This window comes from Sabethes cyaneus, chromosome 2 (assembly GCF_943734655.1).
Source record: "Sabethes cyaneus chromosome 2, idSabCyanKW18_F2, whole genome shotgun sequence".
Taxonomy (NCBI): Eukaryota; Metazoa; Arthropoda; class Insecta; order Diptera; family Culicidae; genus Sabethes; species Sabethes cyaneus.
In genome coordinates, this window is record NC_071354.1 from 5481579 (window position 1) to 5500869 (window position 19291).

A 19291-nucleotide genomic window follows, 5' to 3' on the forward strand; every position below is an offset into this window, starting at 1 on the left:
CAAGTCCTCTTTCATCGACTATCGCCAATAGCCAATAGATTTGTGGGAAGTTACCAGGCCGGCTTCATGGAGGGTCGGTCTACAACAGACCAAATCTTCACCCTGCGGCAGATCCTCCAGAAGTGCCGCGAATTCCGAGTCCCCACGCACCACCTGTTCATCGATTTCAAAGCCGCATATGATAGCGTAAACCGACAAGAGCTATGGAAAATTTTGGACGAAAACGGCTTTCCGGGTAAGCTTACTAGACTTATCATGGCTACGATGGATGGGATCCAGTGCTGTGTGAGAATCTCGGGTGGATTGTCGGACCCATTCGAATCTCGCAGGGGACTTCGACAAGGAGATGGTCTTTCCTGCCTGCTATTCAACATTGCGCTTGAAGGTGTTATAAGGCGAGCGGCGATCGAAATGCGGGGCACGATTTTCAATAAATCCAGTCAATTTATCTGCTTTGCTGACGACGTGGATGCTGTCGGCAGAACATTTGAGGCGGTGGAAGATCAGTACACCAGACTGAAACGCGAAGCAGAGAAGATTGGATTGCAGATAAATACGTCTAAAACGAAGTATATGCTGGCGGGCGGGACCGAGCGCGACAGGGCTCGCTTGGGCAGCACCGTGGTAATCGACGGGGATGAGTTCGAGGTAGTCGACGAGTTCGTATACCTTGGCTCGCTGGCAACAGAGGACAACAATACCAGCCGTGAGATTAAAAGACGTATTATCAGCGGAAGTCGGGCCTACTACGGACTCCACAAACACTTGCGGTCGAACAATCTGAGCCCCCGTACAAAGTGCACACTGTACAAAACGCTAATTAGACCGGTTGTCCTCTACGGGCACGAAACGTGGACATTGCTAGAAGAGGACCTACGAGCACTCGGAGTTTTCGAACGGCGGGTGCTAAGAACCATCTTTGGCGGAGTGCAAGAGAACGGTGTATGGAGGCGAAGAATGAACCACGAGCTCGCGCGTCTCTACGGCGAACCAAGTATTCAGAAAGTGGTTAAAGCTGGACGGATACGTTGGGCAGGACATGTTGCTAGAATGCCGGACAACTATCCTGCAAAAATGGTTTTCGCATCAAATCCGGTAGGAACAAGACGAAGAGGGGCACAACGAGCGAGGTGGCAAGACCAGGTGGAGCGAGATCTGGCGAGCACTGGGTGCCCGCGGAACTGGAGATCAGTTGCCATGGACCGAAACAGATGGAGAAATTATACTGCGCAGGCCTTGTCATAAGACGTTAGGCCAATTAAAGTAAAGTAAGGTATTAATTGTAATGATTGAACAATACGAATAATATTAAAATAATGAAACCTAACATAGTTATAATGGTACGAAAATATTCAAACAGTATGCGGATCTCATCATCATTATATCTAACATATCTTACGCTTCAAAAATAGGTATGGAAAATCACTTGTTTTTGTATGGTGATGAACGTTTTTAACGACTCATTGATTTTATGATTGCTTGACGAATAATCATGACTGATATAGTTGATATTATTGGCCCTATTTTGTCCCCCCGAGCAGCTCGACTCGACTGTCGAGTGTCGACTGCGGGAAGAACCGCGGGCATAGCGGCTGAATGCACCGCCAAATTAGAACAAGCTCACTCGTCAGTTGCTAACGGTCAAGTTACTAACTTTTTAGCGGTCGACGCAGTCGAGTTACGCGTGTCGCATGTTACTTAGGGGGAAGTCCTGTATGCCCGGACACTAGCGATTTCTCAAAAATAAAGAGTAGTAAAAATATTTGGTACTTTAATTGTACTATTGTTCTATTCTTTCCAAATAATTTTATCATTCTTTGTTTCGCTATTGTCCGTGCATGGAGGCTGTCCGGCCATACAGGACTACCCCCTATATAATACCAGAAGTAGACCAGTCGAGCAAAGTGACACTCGACGTTACTTATAAAATAAGGCCCTATACCAGGCAACAGTTTGGATACGGTACCCATTTCAAAAGTGGTTCTAGATAAAAACACAGGTGTAATATTTACGGTTAGAGTGAGGTTCAAATTAATGCGGAATGTTACCAGAGTTGCCTGGATCGATCGACGGATGGATTGGGAATTGCTTGAAAGGTACTCGGAGTCGGATCAATCCTCGTTATTCTTATGCTCAGTACCAGTCGGTATACTATCTACTGCACAGGTTGATCTCTAAGTATTCCTAACCCATCAAACGATATTAAAACCGGATTGATCTCTGGTGCATAAGCTATTACCGGTTCTTTACGAGATTTCCTGGTACTAGATGCGGCCGCAAGTTCTTTCACCACAACTCTTGCTGCGTCGTGTAAAACGGCCATCACTGTCGCCTCAACGGAACTGCAGTCATTAAAACGGATCGATGGTTTAATTTCCATGTCCAGAATATAGGATATCATAACCTTTCCACTTTTATCGTCTTCCCCCACTTTCACGGCAGCGGATTTTTTAATTTCGCTATCCATCATTATAATAGCATTTTAACCATAACTCACGTCAATGAAACTGAAAATTACTAATCTGTTCACTTTTTTTGCTCATCAGCGACGGAAACCATCATAAAAACTGTACTTCTTTATTCAACAGAATCATCACATGCTGCTAAATCACTAACATTGGCTGCTGTGATTTCGAACACCCGATTTGACAGTTCGTGTAACGCTTTAAGCAATTATGAATAATATTCCTAAATATGCTTGTTATAGATCATGACATTTGTCGGTACAGTCATGAAATCATGAGTCATGGTAATGATTTCATGAAATTTCAAGCATTTTGTTTTCATGACTTTTTATTCATGAAAACAGAAACAGATTTCTTTCCGTGTAGGGTTCGCGGACGACATCGATATCAGCGGTGTTAACCGTAGAGCTGTGGAAGAAGCGTACACGCATGTTAAGGAGGAAGCTGCGAGGATAGGGCTTATCATAAATTCTACCAAAACAAAGTATATGGTGGCTGGTAGAGAGCGTGGTAGCCCTTCGGGTGTTGGAACTGCGGTGGTGATAGATGGAGATACTTTTGAAGTGGTCGACGAATTTGTTTACCTTGGTACGTTAGTGACATGTGACAACGATGTAAGCTGTGAAGTAAAAAGGCGGATAGCGGCTGCCAACAGGGCCTTCTACGGATTACGTAGCCAGCTGAGGTCCCGTAACCTACAACTCCGTACAAAACTCGCGCTCTATAAGACGCTAATTCTCCCGGTGGTACTCTACGGCCACGAAGCGTGGACGTTGAAAGAAAGTGACCGACGAGCTCTTGGCGTTTTCGAGCGTAAGATCCTGCAATTAATTCTTGGCGGCATATTAGACGAAGGAGTGTGGCGTAGGCGCATGAATCATGAAATATACCAAGTGTACGAAGATGCGGATATTGTGAAGCGACTAAAATACGGTAGGCTACAATGGGCTGGCCATGTAGCAAGTATGCCGAATGAGAGACCAGCGAAAACAATATTTAACAGAAAACCCAACAGAGGCCGACGACTTCGAGGCAGACCCCGTACCCGTTGGATGAGCGCTGTTGACGAGGATGCTAGAACAGCGGGTGTTAGGGGCGACTGGAGAGTGACAGCTTAAGACCGAGTAATGTGAAGACGGCTCCTGAATTCGGCATGGATTCGATAAGCGGATTGTCGTCGAAAAAGTACATATGAAAATAAATATTATTTATTCTTTGTCAATTTCTAATCATGATAACATTTTTGTTGTTCCTGAGTGATGGTCGAAAATGAAGAGAGAGAGAGAGAAGAAAAACTGACATTGCAAAAAAATTGTGACACAATGGGAGAAAAAATGAGACGTAAAAAGAGAAAAAAGCTAAACGGGAGACAAAAAGGGAGAAATGAGGCAAACAAAAAGGAGATTGGATAGAAAAGTTGAAAAGGCGATAAAGAAAACGAGGAAAACGAAAAGGAAAATGAAGACAAATTGGACCGAATAAGAGTAAAAACGGAACAAAGAAGGGAAAAAAGCAAAGCCAAGGTGCTATATTCCGTTATCGAAACTTGACCTTCAGTTTTTATATGACAGACTTGACAGCTGTGAGGTGTGGAGTACAGGACAATTGCAGGGCTAGTACTAGGATCCTTTTGACTCTAGCAACCTCTCCCAGCCGAAATTCGAACGTACAACAACTAGCTTGTTAAACCGGCGTCGTACCTCGAGGCTAACTGGGAGACAAAAAGTAGAAAGACCACAATACATCAAAATAATGGTCGCAGTACTCAAACCTTTCGACAAAAAAACGAAAGAAACTGAACAGAAAAAGAGAAAATACGGGAGCAGGAAAGTTCAGAAACGAGAACAGAAAAAAAGGAAAAAAGGCGGAAAAAAGAAAAGGTGAGAGGAAGAACGGAACAGACGAAAACAAAAAAAAAGAAGAAAAACGGGCCTGAAAATGAAAGAAAAAGACACAAAATGGAACAGAAACGAGAAAAACAAGGAGAAAATTACAACCGAAAAGGGCAACAAACGGGACAGGAACGAGAGAACAGCGAACATAAAAATTGAAAAACAAGAAAGAAAAGAAGGGGAAAACGAAACAATAGTGAAAAAACGGAACAAAAAAAGAAAAAAAAACATGGCAGAAAAGGTGGAAAAACCGGGAAAGAAAAAGAGTGAAAACGGAACAACAAAAGGAAAACGAAACAGAAATCAAGAAAAACCAAAAGAGAAAATAAGTCTGTGTGTATGTGTGTGTGTGTGTGTGTGTGTGTGTGTGAGAGAGAGAGAGAGAGAGAGAGAGAGAGAGAGAGAAACGAAAACCGGTAGAGGTTCACTTCGTAACGGTAAAAATAGGTCGAAAAGGATATAAAAAGACAAAGATGGGACAACATGGGGAAGATGAGACAAAAAAGAAGAGAAGAAAAACAGAAAAAAAAACAACGAATTGACTAATCTGCAGAAAAAAAGACAAAAAACGGGGCATAAAAAAGGAAAACCGGGAGAAAAGAGCCAAAACAGAATAAAAATGTGACGGAAAACGGAAAAGAAAATTACTACAAAACGAAAATCAGTACAGAAAAAAGAAAAATGGAACAGAAAACGAAGCAATAGAATAGAAAACACGTGACAAAAAAAAGAAAAACATGAGAAAAAGACGAAAAACGGTAGGAAAAGAAGGGCTTTCTCCACATTAAAAAACCCGATTTAATCCACCTAGTGGTGAAAGGAACCTTTGTTATACGGTCTTACTTGTTATTTGAGATAGAAATCGACACGTTTTCGGAACATAATTCATCTATTGGTTAACGTTGCGTAATGCGTTGGTTTACATAAAATTTTTGAAAATTGAATAAGTTTACAAATTTTGAACAAAATAGAAATACTTTTAAATTTTGATAGATCCTTTTTTCATAAAATTGCTGAGTAAGGATAAGTAAGTTGTTATTAATTTGAGTAAGTGCAAATAAAAGTAACTTGTAAGTGGAAATTTTATTATTTAACATATACATTGCCTAGTAAAGGTCCTGTAATGCCATTCTATTTGGTTCACATCAATAGAGTTTTCTTGAATAATTTTCATCAATTTTTATTAACCTTCAGTTACTCACGCTATTGTATTTTGTACAACACGTGTAGGTTTTTCAACGCCATATTGTTATAAAGTTACAAATCGTTGATTAACTAACGTATATGCTTCAATAAACTTATTCTGAGCAAAATGTCATAATTATTCAATGCATTAATAATTTAAATTGTTGGGAAAATAGATCACCATAAACCGCCATCACAGAAACGAAACAATCAGCATGCGAGGTGTACCGCAATTTACCCCAAGTGGAATTTTCTCTCGTTTCTTCATATGGAAAAATGGTGTCTGTATGCAGCAAAACTAGCCAATGTAAAATGTTTAAAATGTATCCGTCTGCTGGTAGTCGAGAAATTTGTAGTCAAAATTAAGGTATTTTTTATAATCAATGTTCTACAGTTCCTAAACAAGCAAACATAGAGGTATACTATATTCAGCAAAGCTGTGTATTTTTATCATTTGTACAACTTTGTAATACAAGGAAAAGTCATACAACAATTACAAAAAGAGCAAAAATATAAAAACTGAGTTTACAAATTCATATACAATAAATAAGATTTTTCTATCTTAGCTGCAGAGATGGAAGGTTACTGTCTCTAGCAAAATTTCTTGTAATAATATGCTCTATAACTTTGCAGAACACATCAATGTGCTATATTGCTACTGAAGAAAAAAAATTTTTTTATTTCACTTTTAGGGGGATTAATCAAAATTTAGATTCCACCAGACGATAGAGCTTTTAATTTCAAGAAACTATTCTACAGGTTTGATAAACCTAAAACCAAGTTTTCCCAGTCAAACCTCTAGTGCGCACGTTTTCTTTGGTTTGGGGTTATAGTGCGCACGAGTAATTGTGTTACAAAAGTAGGCGCGAGTGTTCGAGGGTTAATATCTTTTGACCGGTACAACCAATTCTTATAAAATTTTGCATATATATTCGTAGTGTCAAAACCTCTCGTTTGATATTAAAATAATTGAAATTAGGTAAATTATCTTGAAATTAGGTAAATTATCTTGGTTAAAAGCTTTATAACTTATTGTTAATTTTGGTGTGGTGTATACGGTTGCTCATAACTTTCAAATTAAACGTCCAATCAAAAAATCATTCAATAGTGATCTATTAGGATACATTATCTTTAAAATGAGACTAATAGCGCAGAAATCGGTTTGGCCATCTCTAAGAAACAGGCGATAATTATTACCTTGTCAAAACAGGTTTTTTAAGCATAACTTTTAAACTACTTGTTTGTTTTCAATTAAAAATTGCTGAATAATTTAGCTTTAATAAGGGCTTTCATTTGATACTAAGATCGTTAAAATCGGTCATGTAATTCTGGAGAAACCCGTGTCACGTGTTTTTCACATTTTTGCTTATAACTTTTAAACGAAACGTCGTGTCACGAAGCAACTCAATAGTGATCTACTAGACAATAATACCTTTCAAACAAAAGTAATAGCGAACGATTCGGTTCAGCCATCTCTAAGAAACAGGCGATAGAAAAAATCATTACATACACACACACACACACACACACACACACACACACACACACACACACACACACACACACACACACACACACACACACACACACACACACACACACACACACACACACACACACACACACACACACACACACACACACACACACACACACACACACACACACACACACACACACACACACACACACACACACACACACACACACACACACACACACACACACACACACACACACACACACACACACACACACACACACACACACACACACACACACACACACACACACACACACACACACACACACACACACACACACACACACACACACACACACACACACACACACACACACACACACACACACACACACACACACACACACACACACACACACACACACACACACACACACACACACACACACACACACACACACACACACACACACACACACACACACACACACACACACACAGACATTGCTCAAATCGTCGAACCCTATCGATTGGTATATGTGACTTGGCCCTCCGGGCCTCGGATCAATTTCGTGTTTTTCGACCAATTTTTAAACCTTTGTTATGGTATAACAAAGGTAATACCAAAGGTATAACCTGAAAACCTAAAATGTCTGAGCATTTAGGACTTCCTGTCGGAGCTGTGCTTGACTCCTCGGGACGGAACGAAATGACTTCCTAGCCTTGTTGCGGCATGAGCAAACTTGTCTGTACAAGACCGAACAGAAACGGTGCCGCTCAAGTTAGAAGCCGTCGTGAAAAGAGTGTTCTGTTCAGGCACATGCGAATAACAATTTCACTCTTCATTGTTATCCTTAAATGGACGGGTTTGGTCCGCAAGTCCGTCGACAGTAAGCACTCAACCAGTGGGGTGCTGCATTTGTATTCTGCTTGTGCACTGGCGGATAACAGTGTAGAGAAAACCTCGAAAACCTTGTCCTAAAAAGGACGATTTGGTCCGCGAGCCTGTTGCAGCAACATTAAGCCAGTGGAGTGGATGTGGATTCTACACACATCAGCTACTTCCCAGGACGTCTTCAGAGGATGTGAAGGAGGCACTAGTTTCAAGTTAAAACTACTCCATATATTGGTGCTTCAAGCTTAAAATAACACATGGAAAACACTAAAATATGAATTGCGCACTGCATATATAGCATGGAATTTCTTCTGCTCGTCCCGCTCGAAACGCGTAGAATGGAAGACGATGAAAAAAAGGTGTGGCTTATTTTGCAGCGGTGGTTCGATGTCTTGTTGCTACTATTGCTGTGTGTGAATTACCATTCGAGCGTAAAAACTTCCCCCTATAGAGAAAAAGGAAAAGAAAAGAGGTAAAACGTATGAGAAAGTAAGACCAAGTATGTAAAATAAAGTATGTAAAGTAAAATTTCATGTCTAATTTCGTGTCCATATCCAAATCCAACACTCACTTCAACTTGGATTTCAAGTCCAATATCTACTTAAATTTGAATTCCAATTTTAAATCTTATTTCAAATATCCAATTAAATCCAATTTGATGTCCAATTTCAACTTTAAATTCAAATCCAATTTCAAGTCCAATTCCAAGTCTTTCAATTTCATTTTCAAGGAAAATGTCAAATCCAAAATTTAAAGAAAAACTTCAACTTCTCTTTTAAGTCTGACTTCATGTTTATTTCCTAATATTCAGTATTTTGGGACGAACATTGATTTTTATTTATTGGCTTACTAGCCAATATAATTGTCAAATTGAGTCAAATTGTCAGTTTGTAGCTTTTCAGCGTATGAATGTGAAAATAAGTGATGAAATTTTAACCAAAACCAGCTTCAACTAGAATCAACACAATCTGTTAAGTAATTATCGAGATGAAGTCGGTCCGCTTAATATCATGTGCGACGTCGTAAAAAATTCGACTGCGTCCCACAGACGAATCGAGCAACACCTGGGAGTCATTCAAGGAGACCCAAATGACCGAGCGGCAGAAAACCGAAAACAGCTGACCTGGTGAAATCCAAAAAAGGGGTTGAGGCTTTGGCCGAAACTTTTGATTCGTACTGCGACGAAGAATACGGATGTTTTCCTCTAGGCCTCCACGTCTTCAAGGGGCCGGAAGGCCCTAAACCGGAACGACAAACAAAGCATGGTGACCAAAGCCTACGCCAGGAAGCTTATGCAATCGATTGTTCCTATTTTCTGGCACTGTCTGATTGACCTTAATACGTTATTTATTGCGTTTAGAAGTTTTCTTCGGATATAAAACGAAATCAGATGTAACCGATAAAGAACGAATATAACATACAAAACTCAATTTGATTTCAATTTAACAGCGTTGATACTCACCCCTCAACCCGCTGCAGCCATAACTCTTTCGTAAAGGGGTAACATTACGCTATAGAAAAACCATATGCACGAGGAAACTATTCGAAGCCACGCAGATGAACAGAGAGCAGACGAACGAGACCGGGAAGGTCGAATCATAAAACGACAAACTTTTGCAGTGCCACCGAATGGTTTCATCCGAATCCGAACATAAACAATGGTTTCGTTCGGCACTACCTTCTCTGTTATTTACGACGGAACCAAACGTTAAAATATAAACCAACAGTTGAAATATCAGCCGACTCCTTTAACAACGAAACAAATCACGTGGAATACTCTATGTAAAATTGTTGAAATTTGTAAGCCGGTTGCTAAAAAACGCGCCGCGTTTTTTTTGTTATTTTCGTAATCCACCATCATAATTACACTTTACACCCAATTCAAACTTATGCGCGCACCATTAAACATTATTCCATCGCTTGGAAAATCTCACATGAACCGCTAAAGGTGAAACAAATGGGCCGGCTGGTGCCATTTTAAAAAAGGAACCAGAGCGGGCTCCCGTACATATAGTGTAGCTTTCCTTGGCCGCAATCTCCAACGAAAGACCGAAAAATTTCACCGCTCGAATGAAAACGGAAAATGTCTCACCTGTTTTACCCAACCGGTGCCGGCAGCCGGCGCTTGGAGCCCGTAAATGTTGGACGCTTTATTTTATCCCCGAAAAAAGCACAGCGGAAGGTGAATAAGGATTTTTTTTTTCTAACGCTGCCGTGTCAGTTACACGGGTCAACAAAATGACTCCAGCAATTTACTCAAATTTATAGGAAAAATCAAAAATTAAAATTTGAGAACACTTTGGGACTTTGTGAGTCATGAAAACAACCATGCGTCCTCTTTTTTTATCGTGCAGTTCAATTTAATGGAGGCGCGATTCAAACTAACAAAGAGGCGTAACACACGAAACTCTAACCTATCGGTCAAACGCAAAACTGAATCTGCTCAACTGATGTATATTCGACCGAATGTAGCACTAATTCGTAAAATTAACTTTCCGATTAGGCTCATAAAATTGGAATATGACTACATGCCCAGTTGTTCAGTTTGAACTTACTTAAAGTGAAGCTACTCATACAATCTTATTCATAAACCAAACATCTGAGTGAACGCCGAAAAAAATTCTTAAAATTTAACACGACTGTAAAAAAAACTTTTTGACGACTAGTGCTTTTTTCTCCGAGTACCTTATATAAGTGTTTTTATTTTTTCATGGAATTGCTTTGTACAGTTTCAAACTATATCTGCTTGAGTGCGGAGCATTCAAAGAGCGAAGTTTTTATTGCGCGGAAAGCAAGATAAAATCATGATTTAGTTCCAACTAAAATTAGCTTTACTGCCTCATATTTCGCTGCACTCGCCGTTTGAAGACGCTTCAATATTTATGAGAATTTCTTTCGGTAAAAGTACTAGCTATGCACTTGCTTTACTTTAGTGGTGACGGTCCGTTATCGATGCTGCGCCGAATTAATTATTGTTCTCCAGTATTGTCAGTCCTGGGCTGCCGTTCTCCAATCCCCTCGAACACCAGCTGCAGTAGCAGAGCATCGTCCTCGATCAGTTTCGTTTATTCCGTCAATTTCGTCAAAAGACCGATTGGCGGCTGAAAATCGTCGTTTTACTTCGTGGCTTATATTGTTGTCACATGTCACGAGCGTACCAAGGTATATGAATTTCTCTACTACTTCATGTCGTTCCCTATCCAGATCCACATCGGCAACAACACCATTTGGTCTCGCACGATCCCTGCCAGCAACCATGCTACTTCGTTTTGGTGGTGTTAATGGTAAGACCCAATCTCGCTGCTTCCCATTTAAAAGGCCTAAAAACCTCTTACACTATTTTACGGTTAATTTCGATTATATCGACGTCACTCGCAAAACCAAGAAGCACTTGAGAGTTCATGATTGTAGTCACATTCCTTTCTACTTTGGCACTTTATCTTGCACCTTCCAAGTCTATGTGGAATAGCAGGTTAGAGAGTATATCGCCTTGCTTCAGCTCATTCAACGGCTGAGATCTATCCTGACGCATCCAGCATCGCACAAATCAGCGTGACTAGTTTCGTCGGAAAACCATGTTCTAGCATTATCTGCCCACGGCTTATTTCGTTCCACTGAATCGTACGTCGCCTTGAAGTACACAAACAGATGATGAGTCTGCCAGTTGTACTCCCAGAACTTACATGGGTCCTGCAGCTCACCGTTTTGAAGAAACGCCATTTATCGTTGCTGGCGAACCGCTCCTCTGCGCCAGCGAACAAGTGCTCCTCGTACTCGTTTTTAGATGGTGAGTTTTTTCCGCAGCTTCCTTTCTCTGCTCTGACGTGTAGCTGCAGTGAGCATGCGACTCCTGGGCTGATTCTTCTCATCTGTCACTTTCTGACATGCTTCCTCTAACCAGCTGTTACGATGTCTTCCACGTGCTCTTCGTTCTCGTGTTTCTTTAGACGGTGGGTTCTTTTTTGCGCAATTCTAGTCTCTCTCTACCATTCTCTGTTCTAACGTGTAGACGCAGGGAGCATGCGACTGTCACTCTGCAATATGGAGACTAACCAGCTGTTTTGCTGCTTGACAATGACATGATCTAATGAAGCTTTGTGCTTTGTTCTACAACGCTTGCTAGACAGCTTCAATAAATTGAAAATATTTATAACTGTGGGCAGAAAAAGGTAAGTTATATTACTGTCAAATCATCCTGATCGATTTGATTTACAGCGATCATAATAAAATATTCGAAACAGTATACAATAAATTTTCAGCAGTTTCCGTAGTTGTGCAGCATATGCGCCTAAAATTTTATCGTGCATATTGGAATGACAAGTGGCTTAAATTAACGCACCATCATAATTGTGTAATTTTTGAAAACCAGTCATTTAAACAAAATAAATATATTCGATCAGTCAAACTTAGTTTCTAGCAAAATTCTAGCATTCTGACTTGAAAACCGATTAATAATAACTTGCTTTCTGCAACTTACAGTTTGTTCTAGTGAATTGTTGTTTGGCGACCAAAAAAATGGTAGAAACCGGCAGTATGGCAACGGCAAAAAATTGATTTCGCTGTTGAACTCTAATATTCTTCATAATAGCAGCAATACATCTGGTTGGTCGGGGTGTTTCATAGCAGTTTGACAAGCATCAGCTTCAGAATTGTTACTTGGGATATTTTCTGCCTTTTCTTCCTGCTGTTTTGCAAATCAAGCGATCTGGCGTATTCCGCTGTCACGCCATTTGCCATCGAGCGCTGGATGTTGGAACGCAGCGTCCTTTTAGTGCGATGCTTCGCCGGGTTCGGCAACCTTGTTGGTTAGCGTCGATATTTTTTCCCCGAAAAGACCGTACATCGATGACATGCGAAAAGTGTCCACCGTCAATCAAGATATGATGATCAATCTGAGACTCATCTGAGTCTCTATTTGGATGCCTCCAGGTGTATTTCCGAATATTCAGATGTAGAAAGCTGGCTGCTAATGCTGTCTATAACGGTAGTTATTTATGTTTATAGTTTTTATTTATCATAAAATCAATTGTTTTGCTGTTCATTCTGGACCTGAACAGCCTGTTCTACTCCATTCACGAAGGGCGCACTCTGTTTGCCACTATGACAGTCTTAGAGATCGTCTTTTGGGGCAGGCCTCCATTGCTGTACACAATTACCGGACTGCTCAAACCCATTGATGAAGTTCAGAATTACAAAAGCGGCGTCGGTATCATACAATATTATTCAAATAATAAAGAGCGGAACTGTGTCCAGTTAGGAGTCCCCTGATTATGTGTAGTTCTCTGTTTAACTGTTTAGTCTAAAACCCTGTATTTGAATCTAACTAGATGCTTTCTTAACAGCTTAATCTAGGGAAGCAGCCCAGTTCAGTTTTTTATCCAGAATTATTCTGAGGAGTTTGTCTGCATTACTGAAGCTGACAGTTAGGCATCAGTATAGGGGGAGCAAAAATATGCTTTCTTCGCCTAGTGAATGGTATAACGACTATTTTTGTGGGGTTTATACTCAGCCACGTTGTATACATCATAACATGGTGGTGCTTATAGCTCCTAGCTGCACTACGTTAAACTTTCCTCTGACGATAAGTACTATGGTGGGGGCTGTGATAGCTTGTAAAGGAATGCGCCGGCCACCAGTGACCAAAGCAAAGCAAGCAAAGGGCAGAGAACTCCTTGTAGACTTCCTTTTATCGCCAAAATTGTGACCGACGTCTCACCCAATAATGCCGTGATTTCAGACATGCTTACACTACTGCCGTGATAATTGAAGCAAAGGGCGTGTTGTCGAAAGCGCCTGCAATATCAAGAAAAACACAAAATACCGTCTCTTGATATCTGAGCGATTTGTCAATTAACGTTACTACACAGTGCAGTGCGGATCCGTAGATTTATCGTGTTGGTATGCATGACGATTTCCGTGCAACATGTTTGAGATCTGATAGCCTTATGTATGATTTTCTCTTGCTTATCTGCCTTAGGTATGCGTTTAGGTATCTGCCTACTTTCCGACAATTCTTCGGGATATGTCCTAAACTGAAACCGGCGCGAAAAATGTGAATGAGCTCTAAAAATGGGTAAAATAATCCGAATCTGGAGATTTCATTGTTTCAAAAGAGCTAAGGCCCCGTAAACCATCGGTGTGCAAGCAGAGTCGAGTCGTTTGGCACAACAGCGACGCCTAATTTCATCGATTTATTCTTAACACTTTATACTCTGCATTTAAATAAAAGAGAAAAGAAACTAATGGAAATCATGCAAATATTTCTGAAAAGCCAATTGTGTTGTATACAGCCGGGCATTGTTCATTAGAATTTTTAAAAATTTTCTCTAGTCATCACGAAGCGCGAGGCTCCGTGCGACCGTACCAGTTTGCCGGTCTAAACGCCGGCTCTGTCCAGAACATCAAACCTGTGCTGGGGGCGGTGAAGTACAGTAGCCCCAGAAGCTGCCGGAAGTCCACCTTGACGTCAGTCTCATCATCCATGATGAGAGATTTGAAAAATTTTCCAGGTGGTTGCGCAAAATAAGTTCGCGACGCTGCTTTTCGGGTCACGCCATTTTGTCCAATTTGCGAAAAACTGACCGCGATAAAAATACATTGCAAACAATACACTCTAAACTACTTTTACCAAAATTTTCAAGACAATACCCAATGGGTAATTTTCTACAGCGTTTTTTACGTGATACAATTTGATGTGGGACACCCTTTAAGGTATGAAATGGAGCATTGTCACGAAGAAAGATGATTCTATGTTGTTGAAAAATTGGGAATGTACAAAATAAATAATAAGAAATTGAAATGCACTTTAATCTAATGTAAATACGGCACTAGCACCAAGGTAACTTTCCATAATCATAATATATTAATGTATTATATAAATTTATTAATATAAATTTAAATAAAACAAAAGAATCGGAAAAACAAATGAGTCTATCTAACTTTCAAATCAATTTCGTTTCCTTCGCAGATCCTACAACCTAATAACTATCGACTGGAACGGCCACCCGACGGAAGTGTGTCACACCGAGACCTCCAGCTGGGTGCACGACTACGTCGGTGAGGATGTGTACTACACCTTTTACTACTCGTTCCGGATACTGTTCGTACACCTGATACCGTGCGGCAGTTTAGTGGCGCTCAATGTGCTGCTGTTCAAAGCGATGCGACAAGCGCAGAAAAAACGCGAACGCCTGTTCAAGGATAACGTCAAGAAGCGCGAGTGCAAACGTGTTCGCGACTCCAATTGCACCACGCTGATGCTTATCGTGGTGGTAACGGTTTTCCTGATCGTCGAAATACCGCTTGCCGTCATTACGGCTTTGCACATCATCTCTACGCTTATCTACGATTTCCTCGACTATTACATTGCCAACATGTTCATTCTGTTTGCCAATTTTTTTCTCATTGTTAGTTATCCGATAAACTTCGCCATCTACTGTGGAATGTCACGCCAGTTTAGGGAAACATTTAAGGAAATTTTCGTACCAAAGGCCAAACAAATACCGGGTAGCAAAAAAGATTGCGGATCCTCGCGATACTCACTAGTCAACGGTCCGAGAACGTTTACCAACGAAACGGTGCTTTAACTATAAGAGAAACCTACCATGGTTTCAGCTCTTCACGATGCTAGTTAGGCAAAGGAATAATTGATAAAGGGTATAAAGTTAATGGTTGTGAGAGTAAAGCCATATTTAAATTGTAGCGATTGTTAGGAACAGAAAGAAAGGATCAACCTTTGCTTAGATAAAATTCTAATCCAACAACCTTATACTCCTCAAACTGAATCGTGCACCAGGCTACGACTATTAACTTTTCAAGAGCTAGGAAAATTTATGACCAGAAAAATTCAACATAGGAAAATCCCAATAATTACCATTAGTGTGTGATGCACAGCATGTTTTGGTGATAAACTAGGAAACACACCGTTAAAACACCTTAGCGGAAAGCGGAAAGAATGCAGACTAAGCTACATGCCGAAAAGTACCATTTGAAAGAGAAATTACGAGCCCAATTTTCTAATTCAAATGCGTTTTAGATGTTAGAAATCACTGCATTGTGGTGACTAAAAATCAATGCACAATAGAACCACTTCAGCACGCAACGGATTACTTTGATAGGAACAAACTTACATTGCCTACTTAAAAAGCAAACACAAAAAGAAACAAAAACACTTAATAAAAGAATAACGGATGTGACTAAAAACCATCAAACACAAATACAATGCGTACTAATTAACCCATTCCCGCGCAAAGCACTAAGCGGTGTGATCAATAAGACAAGTGATGCCAGAAATGGGTTAACTAACGTATCTAATGCTGGTTTCTTTCAAATTCTTTTCTGAAAATAATTAAAGAAAACAATTTCTTATATTCAATAACCAGCGCGTTTGGAGCATTAACATAATAAATAGATAAATATTATACAGAAAAAAATATGTTTGATCTTAACTCACTTGAGATGACTTGGTCAATAAAAAATGAACACCTCAAGTGAGTTAGGAGGTTCCACACCAGGAAGCGGACAGTTTCAAAAAGCACTCATCAAAAACCGAAAATAATGCAGGCAAAACTTCGCGTTACGTCACACTATGTGACGCACCTTTGCATTATCATTCATGAAATAAAGCGCACCGAAAAAAAGATTGCAGAATGTTGTGTTGACTACCGATTATGCTTAAATGTACTTACTGATTTTCGGTACCAATTCAAGCAGTCGACAGTTTTTTTTTAGTTGAGGCCCATCCTCAATTCTATGTACCGATCAAACCCGTTTCGATCAGAAATTTCATTTAGATCAGAATCAAACTGTATATGGTTACTGATCAGAACGGGCCCGATCAGAGTTTAGAATCGAGATGTGGATTGTAGAAGATGAAACAATGCTAGAAGAAATAAATCAAACTATCGAACGGTGTACCTATTTTTGATACCATACAGTTTGTCCTGTCTGTAGATGAGTAGATCTTAAAAGAAACCCCTTTTCTCGATACAAAGCAAAGCAGGGGCCTTTAGTGAGGGGCTCTGTAACCGCAAGATAACAGAGGCAAACCCGTGCGGTGGAACGGAGCCTCGCACTTCAGGGGGGCCTTGCGCTTGATGATGACTAGAGAAAAATGTTAAAAATTATAGTAAACAATCCCTGGCTGTATACAATACAATTGGAAGATCAGAAATATTTGTCTGATTTTTATTGTTTCCTTCCCTCTGTTATTTACATGTAAAGTGTGCAGTGTTAAGCAAAAAAAAATCGATGAAATATTGTACCTTGCAGCAATTTTACGAGTCCTACGCAAATCCGTTTTTTAATGATAATGATCCTATGCTTACTAAATACACTGAAACTATGCTTGTCAAGCAAGGAGGAGTGCAGTGGGGAGGCAATAACGAAAAACTGTTGGTTCAAATTGCTAAATTGCAAACATGTGTGGTAAACGCAGAAAATAACCACGCTAATAATTTTCGCGTGGGACTCTAAATAGGTGGAAACTCCGCAATAAGACCTCGTTGCTTTGGAATGTCGCCTCCCAATTGGCTTCGAAGTATGACGCTGGCCTAATAAGCCAGTCATCGTATGTTCAAATCTGGGAGCGGCTGTTAGAGTCAATAGGATCGTAGCAACTGGCCCTGCAATTGTCTAGTACTCTAACAGCTGACTGCGAAGTCTGTCGTATAAAAACAGAAGGTCAAGTTTCGATAACGGAATGTAGCACCTAGGATTTGCGTTTGCTTTGGAATGTGTCGTTACATAATGTGCCAAACGATTCCGTTCTGCTTGCATGCAGATTGTTTACGGAGGATTCGGCACTTAGCTCTTTTGAACCAATGAAATCCCTAGATTCGGATGGCATTCTACCCGTTTTCTTACATAAAATTGATAGCATTATAATGTTCGAGCTTATCAACATTTTTCGAGCCATTTTCACTATGGGACATATCCCGGAGAATTGGCGGAAAGTAGGCAGATACCTAAAGGCATATCTAAGGCAGATGAAAAAAGAGAAAACCATACAAAAAGCTTGCAGACCAAAAAGTTTAACATCAACACTTCTGAAGTTGGTAGAGGAAATCGCGAACAACTATATATATACCATGAATTTTCAAAATACTCTCCATTGCATGGACCATACATACCAACACGGTAAATCTACGGAAACTGCATTGCTCTGCGTTGTGACGCAATTGAGAAATCCCTCAAATATCAAGAGACGACACTTTTGATTTTCCTTGATGTTGAAGGCGCTTTCGATAACGTGTCCTTCGCTTCAAATTGTATGGCTCTCTTTCAAAACGGAATCGATTACAATAAGCTAGATTCTAGCAATGCTTTCAAGCAGCAAAATCACCGCCTCATTAGGAGATACATCGGTCACGATTTCGGCGATGAAAGAAAGACCACAAGGAGCTCTCTTACCCTTGATTTGGTCACTGGTGGCCGACGCATTCTTTCACAAGCATCCCATCTTGGGTATAAATATATTGCTTACGCCAAGGACGTAGTACTTGTCGCCAGAGAAAAGTTTGGGCAAAATAGATGTTGACACTGTTAAGGAAGTTGGAATTAAATACAGGGTTACATTTTTAATCTGAAACCCGTTGGTATGAATCTGAGAGAGAGGAGCCAGCTGGGATTGATTTTGTGCATCGAACTGTCAGTGGAAACCGGGTAAGAACTGTCACTGTCAACCAGGCTTCCTTGATTGAATAAAACAGGGGAAGTATTTATTCGCGATGAAATTTCAAACCCTTCGCAAACCCGACAATGCTGACTTGATTTAAATGGAACTATTTAAATTTTCTGCAACAAATATAAGAATAAGAAGAAAACAAAAGCAATCAATCTGTCACTGAGCTGACTCCTCTCTCTCACTCTCAGGTATGAATGCGTTCACATTAAAAACTGATCAAGCGTCATACACAATTGACGGTTAAGTTGACCGGGCAAATTGAAATAAAACAAAAAAAACTTAATACGTCTCCTCTTGCACAGTAGCTTTGGTAATATAGCTCATATCTTGGGTCATATGCAACTTATCTCTCTCCAGCACTCAAAATAGACCATTTTAGTTGATACTGTCGAGCCAATTTCCTCTTTACGATCTAGATGTTCAAAATTCGCGCATATTCGACATGTTTTCAAAACGTTTGTTTTCGTCAAATCAAAACAGCAAGGTCATAGAGTGCGCGCCTTGCGCGTATGTGAAAATGAATAGAGTTACCAAATATTCAGATTAAAAATGAATTCGCCTGATCTGAACGAGGTGTTTTCCATTTTAGCGGGGGCTTTGAGTGTAACATTATTTTTGCACGGTTTTTTACACGGCACGCATCCCCCGTGTAAAAAAAGAATTTAGTGTTTTTATATTTACAAGTTA

General features: G+C 40.2%; 1 protein-coding gene across 1 annotated transcript in view; it reads left to right on the forward strand.

Moving 5' to 3' along the window:
- Positions 1 to 15506, forward strand: part of LOC128734526 (sex peptide receptor) — a 97814-nt gene extending 82308 nt beyond the window's left edge. The window contains exon 5 of the mRNA XM_053828768.1: positions 14888 to 15506. Within this exon, the coding sequence (XP_053684743.1) occupies positions 14888 to 15506 (619 nt within the window). The remainder of the gene's footprint in view (positions 1 to 14887) is intronic.
- Positions 15507 to 19291: the final 3785 nt, after the last annotated feature.